The 7,248-nt window shown below is 44.5% G+C and overlaps 1 protein-coding gene across 1 annotated transcript; it reads left to right on the top strand.

Moving 5' to 3' along the window:
* The first annotated feature begins 5,605 nt into the window (after nucleotides 1-5,605).
* Nucleotides 5,606-6,757, top strand: Npy2r (neuropeptide Y receptor Y2). The gene has a single exon (XM_027926806.2). It carries the CDS (start codon nucleotides 5,609-5,611, stop codon nucleotides 6,755-6,757), a length of 1,149 nt encoding a protein of 382 aa, XP_027782607.1. The 5' UTR covers nucleotides 5,606-5,608.
* The last annotated feature ends 491 nt before the right edge of the window (nucleotides 6,758-7,248 follow it).

The following is a 7,248-nucleotide window of genomic DNA, read 5'->3' as shown; positions in this document are numbered from 1 at the left end:
CAAGCAAACTGATATGGTCATCCTCATTTCAGAAGAGAAAAACAAACAAACAAATAGAACCCCAAATCCTGAGGCAGAGTACTAAGTGATTTATGCAAAACCCCAGCAAAGGATGGTTGAGGAAAGAGTGTTCTGCAGTTGCAAGCTTTTGGTTTCCAAACTTGGTAGGCTCTGCTGCCCCCTCTAAAACTGAACAAGGGAAAGAGGCTGGCTGTAAACTTCGGAGTCTGAGGGAAGAATCTCAAGAAAACAGATCTTGCAGCTTTGTTGATTTCCTGTCCTGTCTATACTGTTTCGCTCCTATGCACAAACTCAGTCCTGTCATCTTTAGCTGAGCACTTGGAAACCAGACATAGGCTCACATCTCATCGTGGCTCCAGTGGCTTGGGTCTGAAAGGAGTCAAGAGGAAAGGATCCGGAAATCAGCTAACTAGAGAAAGATACTGATTTTTATTTGAGATCAACTGCTTTTCTTTCTTTTCCTATTCCAGCTTTTGCAGAGCGCACCTTCCAAGCTTTCAATCTGAATCTGCGCTACTCAACTTTGAAACTGTCCGCAGACACCTGTTAAGGGAATTGCGGATCCTGGGCAGCAAGGATCTGAACTTGGCTGGAGCGCAGCGACCACCCAGTTATAGGAACGCCAGCGCCCTGCTTTCAAGCCATGGGCGAGCGTGCGGAGGATTTGTCCTCGGTGCAATCGAACTGCGCTTTTCCCCGGTTGTGCACCCGCACAGCTCTCAACTTTTGCTCCTCCCCGCGAAAATAGGAAGCAACCCCTATTAGGGAGTCGTGGGATTTTCTCAGCTCCGCAAAGGTGCGAAGATTGTCTCTCCCGCTCACCTCCCTCCTGCCCGGGGTCTCTGCTCGCCCTCCGCGCAGGAGACCACAGCTCCCTGGGCTGCAGCTGAGTGTCTCCGCCACGCCTTTGCCTTTGCTTTTTCCCTGCGAATTTGGTGAGTCCGGGCTCCAGACCAGTTTACGTCCTCTTGGAGCCATCTCTAGCGGAATTGGGGGCGGAGAGTAAAAGGAGGGGTTCGTGGAAGTGAAAGAAGGTAGGCGTGGTGCAAACGCCCAGATGATCAAACTTGGGGGTGTTCAGGGGAGTAAGAGTGGCAGCTGCAGGTAATAGTAGGACCTGCGATGGGGCGCCTCGCTGAGTAAGGTTGGCAGCTGCGTTGCGCGGTCTCCCTAGACCAGGACGCATCCAAGAAAAAGCGAACCTCGCCCCCAGTTCCCTGGCCACGGAAACTTCCTATCCAGCTCCCTCCGCTGCAGGGCGATCTCTCCTCAGCCTCCGAACCTGTTTCTTTTTCTTCAAGGGAGCGGTTCGCCTCTCCCGCCCCCAATCCTACCTCCACCCCCTCCCCCCGCCGCCCCATCCTCTACGCCCACCCGAGACTGTGCAGCGCAGTGCTGTGCCCAAGCGCCCACGGCGGAGACAGCAGCCAGGCTTCAGGGAGCTCCAGCTACTCCCGCTGCTCGCCCGCGCAGTCCACTGCCCAGGACCGTCGGAGCAAACACAACTGGGTCAGCTTTGGGGGCCTCCCAGGGTCCTCTCCGGATAATCATCGGACTGACTGGCTGCACACTTCTTGTTTTACAGTCTCAGCAGAAACGCGAGGGCCAGGTCAGTAAGTCCTACCTCTGATTCCCCTTCTGGGAACTTGAACATTGGCAAAGAAGCCCAGGGTCCTATGAAATAGGCACTGGGGTGGTGTTTCCAAGCGTAATCCCCCACTTCCCAGCCACATTTAGGTGGGTAGTGGGGATGGGGGAGTTTATGCCGTTCTCCTTTTCTCCTTGTGCTAGAATTTTCCTTTCCTGAAGATTCTTGACTTTTTCCTTGTGCCTTCTTAGAGATAGGCAGGTTGTTCCTGTTTACCTTCTCTTTAAAAATCAAACGCCTGCCTAAAGTGCAAGATCATATTGGATTCTCCAAAGCTGATCAAGAATACGTTTATTTAAGCATTCACTCATTTTTTTTCTTTTTTTTTTTTTAAAAAAAAAACAGGGCTCACTCACCAGTAGGAACATATGGTGAAGGGAAAGGAGGTGAGATGAAAAGCTTTAAAGATGTTTCTCAATAGGAACATATCATTTAAAAACCTAGGGACATGAAATAGAAAACGCTGACTTCAAGAAAAGGTCAGGAGCTCAAACACGTGAAAGAGACACAATCCCAGATTCATTGGTTAATATACTTAATGTTGTACTTAGGCACATAATCGTGTCTTGCATGTATCATTCTGGAAAGTTTCTTCTCTCCACATCCCAGGATTAACAAGTAAAGGCAACCTAAGGTGTGGGGCATGATTTCTGAGATTTTTCCCTAAGAAAAGATTACTGTAAGATGCTGTGCTTGGTAAAATGATAGGCTTCACTAAGGACAACCTGGGACGATAATGTTTCAGAAAGAACTGTTGAAAAATCCCATAGATATGAAGTATGTAATTAAAAAGAAGGCTTACAGGGCTGGGGTTGTGGCTCAGTGGTAGAGCACTTGCCTAGCATGTGTGAGGCATTGAGTTCGATTCTCAGCACCACATATAAATAAATAAATACATAAAGGTCTATCAACAACTAATTTTTTTTTTTTTAAAAGAAGGCTCTCAGACTCATTATTAAGTTGCTTTGAATCTCAGGGGGAGACACAAAGGAAAAAAGAAAGAAAGAAAGAAACCCAAACCTCAAACCTCATTTCCTATTTTACAAAGAAATGTTTTAATAACAAAATAACTAAAGATTCACTTGTTCAAGAAAACTGCCATTCACAAGTTCTCCTTAAATTTCCTGAATACTGTGAATGCCTTATTTTGCCTTATTTCAAGAAAATATTTCTTCTTTGTCTGCTTTTCTTGTAATTTTTGTACATTTTGAGTTTCTATGGGCAACTTCCTTTGTGTACTTTCTTTTCCTCTTCTACTTTTCCAGAAGTGCTACTGAGAAGTGACAGATTTTCTGCTCTGGGTAATGTTTTGAACTGGCTGAAAGCCAGTAGTGTGCTTGCAAGCATCTAATCATGTCCATATGCTAATAGCTTATAGATCAATAACCATTCCTGCAGAGAAGGTGTAAATAAGAGGGCTTTGAAATAAATAAAATAAGACTGAAAAGAAAGAGCAAACTAAGTCAATGAATCAAATACACCCCCCCTTCCTAATGTCCTTCGATTTCATGCTTACTCTCAATTTAGTCTGCTAAAATCTCCAAACTGAATTCTTGAGTCTCGTTAATTCTGTTAATGAGTTGTCTGGATTGACTAATTGTGTTCTGTAGAGTCAGTTCTTACTCTAAAGGAAATGGTAGAACCTATCAAATGCATGCTCCATGATCTGAATATCTTGTTTCCATTCTTTGTATTTACTAGAGAAGGGAAGCAAAGGGGGAAGAAAACCTGGTCTACTTGGAACATTCTGTTTGAAATTTATGCAGAGGGAACTAGAATAAGTCAATATAGCAAATACACAAGTTCATGGAAACTCCTTAGTACTCCTCTGGGTAGTAAGGGTACTATGAAGGGGGATGGCCTAAAATAAACAGGAGAGAGAGGAGAAAGGAGAGAGGAGACAAAGAGAGAGAGAGAACCCAAGAGAAATGGAGAGAGAGACACACACACATATTAGAGAAGTTTCTTTGTGGTGTATACTGACAATTTAAATGATTACAATCAAGAATTGACCTAGAGGTTCTTTGGATAATTTTCACGTAGAAGCAGTTATCTGATTAAATAGAACAAAACAGGCATAAGAATGACATGTCATGGCAAGAAGTCCTGTATAGTTAATTATCTATAGGAAAGGATCAAAATTACACTTTTTAATTAAATAGCTGATGTTGATTATTAGTAAAATTGTGCTTTCCTTTAGTTTCATATTTGTTTTGCCAGATTATTGAGTGTCTTGAGTGTCTTGGATGGTGCTCAGGATTAAATAACGAATGAAAAAGACCTAGCTTCTTCTGCCTGTGAAAAGCTTGCTGTGGTGGGGTGAACAAAAGAGAATGATCACAGGGTGGCCTGTGCAGCCTTAGAAGTGTTGGGATAACTGAGAGGCTTTCTGTTATGGCACAGACAGCAGAGGGAGGTCTGAGAGAGCCCAAGTGATGTTGGAATTGGGAGCAGTTCATTGTGACAGAGTATACATTGGGATGTGGAGATGAGGCCAGAGGAGTAGGCAAGGAGGGCATCAAGATGTGAATGTCATACTGAGGATTGGATTCCCCCGCATAGGCCAGTGTTATCATTATGTGTGGGTGCAGACCCTTTAGTGGGAGAGAAAATTAAAGTAGGCATGCTATCAGCAGACCATACAAAACCAAATCTCTTTCAAAATGTGAAAGAGAAAGAATCGAATGCAGATAAGTGGTTACACAGGTGATGGAAGCCAGATAGGGGATGTTGGGTCTACTCAGGGATTAGCAACAGCAGGGGATCATCACCACCCCCTGGCTGGAGAGACATGCAGAGAGGCAGTGTGGCAGAGGCCAGGAACCAGGACCATCCACTGCAAGCAGGATCACAGAGGGTTTGTATTATAGATGTCAGAGCCAAGGAGCTGGTGCAGAGGTGCAGCTCAGAACAGAGAGGCAGAGGAAAGGAGGCAGAGGCTTCCTCCTTCCTCCTGCTGCTAATTACCTGCCAGTTCCTCCTATTAACTTTCCAGAGCCAGAATCCCAGACTCCTGATGAATGGGGACCCTGCAAATGTCTCTGTGAAACTCAATCCTCTTGTAGTGTGGAATAGAACAGAGTAGGAAACGGTGGGAGATGCAGCTGAGGCACACAGGTGAAGACATTTTTAACTTTAGGTGATTTCATTAATGCGAAGACCATAGACTGGAGTAGGTCACACAGAAGGGAAATAAACAGGGACTGGGAGGTGGCAAAAGGGAAGGAAAAGTGCTAAAACGTTTTATTTAGGGGTTTTAGGGGGATGGAGCTCAGACTTGAGCATACTTCTCGGGTAGTATCTGTGCAGGATTCTACTGTGTTACATGGGAAAATTATTTGTCAACCAGTACACTAGAAAAAATGGTTATGAAGCCAAATTCCATCATTGTGCCTTATTTTCTGTTCCCACAATTCAGGGAATCAGGGTTGGGTTTTCATATTTGTCCCTTCCTTATACAATTTTTTGCTGTATATTGAAAAATTTCAAACAGTGAAAGTAGTGAAAGAAACTTTACTTTCTTTTCTTTAAAATTAATTGGGTGAATTTGTAGCAGCTATAACATCAGTCAAGTTCATAATGTTCATCCCACTGAAAATGAATGGGATCCATTAGGTAGCATCCATACTGGAACTTTTTCTCACTATAGAAAAATATTATATTCCCATCCTTGGATAGATTTTTTAGGACCTGATTTAATTGATCCATTTTCTTTTTTGCATAGACTTAATAAAGGACCTGCTTTATCAAGATGCTATACTAGATGCGATTTTAGAAATAAGAAGGACGGGATATATTGAGCCTCAGACAAATTGAAACAGTCCCTTTGGGATATATTTTACAATACCTTTGCAATTTCCATGTTTCATATTTTTTCTGTTTTTCTTTTTCTCCCTTAATTGTAGATCTAGTTGCAGGCCAAGCGCAACAGTGCTAAAAATGGGACCAGTGGGTGCCGAGTCTGATGAGAATCAGACAGTGGAAGAAACCAAGGTGGAGCAGTATGGGGCAGGGCACACCACTCCGAGAGGTGAGCTGGCCCCTGACCCTGAGCCAGAGCTCATAGACAGCACCAAGCTGGTTGAGGTACGTGTTGTCCTCATACTGGCCTACTGCTCCATCATCTTGCTTGGGGTAGTTGGCAACTCTTTGGTGATCCACGTGGTGATCAAATTCAAGAGCATGCGTACAGTAACCAATTTTTTTATTGCCAACCTGGCCGTGGCGGATCTTTTGGTGAACACCTTGTGCCTACCATTCACTCTTACCTATACCTTAATGGGGGAGTGGAAAATGGGTCCTGTCCTGTGTCACCTGGTGCCATATGCCCAGGGCCTGGCAGTTCAAGTGTCCACCATCACCTTGACTGTAATTGCCCTTGACAGACATCGGTGCATCGTTTACCACCTAGAGAGCAAGATCTCCAAGCAAATCAGCTTCCTGATTATTGGCTTGGCTTGGGGCATCAGTGCCCTCCTGGCAAGTCCTCTGGCCATCTTCCGGGAGTACTCACTGATTGAAATTATTCCAGACTTTGAGATTGTGGCCTGTACTGAGAAATGGCCTGGTGAAGAGAAGAGCATGTATGGCACTATCTATAGTCTTTCCACTTTGTTGATTCTGTATGTTTTGCCTCTGGGCATCATATCTTTTTCCTATACTCGTATTTGGAGTAAACTCAAGAACCATGTCAGCCCTGGAGCTGCAAATGACCACTACCACCAGCGAAGGCAGAAAACCACCAAGATGCTCGTGTGTGTGGTGGTGGTGTTTGCTGTCAGCTGGCTGCCCCTCCACGCCTTCCAACTTGCTGTTGACATCGACCACCATGTGCTGGACCTGAAGGAGTACAAACTCATCTTCACGGTCTTCCACATCATCGCCATGTGCTCCACCTTTGCCAACCCTCTTCTCTATGGCTGGATGAACAGCAACTACAGGAAGGCTTTCCTCTCAGCCTTCCGCTGTGAGCAGAGGTTGGATGCCATTCACTCGGAGGTGTCTGTGACACTCAAATCTAAAAAGAACCTGGAAGTCAAAAAGCACAATGGCCCCAGTGACTCTTTATCTGAGGCTACCAATGTCTAAGGAAACAGGTGTGAAGACTTAGGGATGAATTCTGACCAGAGCTATCAACCTGATTAAGGAAGGCTCACAGGTATGTCCTAGTCTCCCATTTTAAGGACAGAAAAGCATCTTAATGGAAGTATTAGCCGCATAATTCCTGAAAAACTGATAGGGAGAGCCTTGGTGAATTTACTCGTATTCAAAGGTAGGAACAACAAAATGGTTTCATTACCACTGCTCAGAGGGTAGATTGAATAGAGTCAAAACAGGGAGAAATGCTTTTGACTCATCTCCCAGATAGAAGGCAAAGTGAACAAGAAATTGACATTATCAGCATTGCTAAAAGGTGGGAGTAAAATAAGTGAACTTTCAAATCACATCAGGACAAGCACTAGGGGTTCTGTTCTGTGTCCTCCCTGCTTCCTCCTCATCTGATGAAAAGTTTCTGAACACGAATTTCTCTAGGGAGCCATAGATGCTCCTTTATGGTGTTTGGTTTTATTGTCCTTCTC

Source organism: Marmota flaviventris, chromosome 7 (assembly GCF_047511675.1).
Source record: "Marmota flaviventris isolate mMarFla1 chromosome 7, mMarFla1.hap1, whole genome shotgun sequence".
In the NCBI taxonomy this organism is placed as follows: Eukaryota; Metazoa; Chordata; class Mammalia; order Rodentia; family Sciuridae; genus Marmota; species Marmota flaviventris.
The sequence above is the reverse complement of the archived record's forward strand: the minus strand, read 5'-3'. Positions and strand labels throughout refer to the sequence as shown.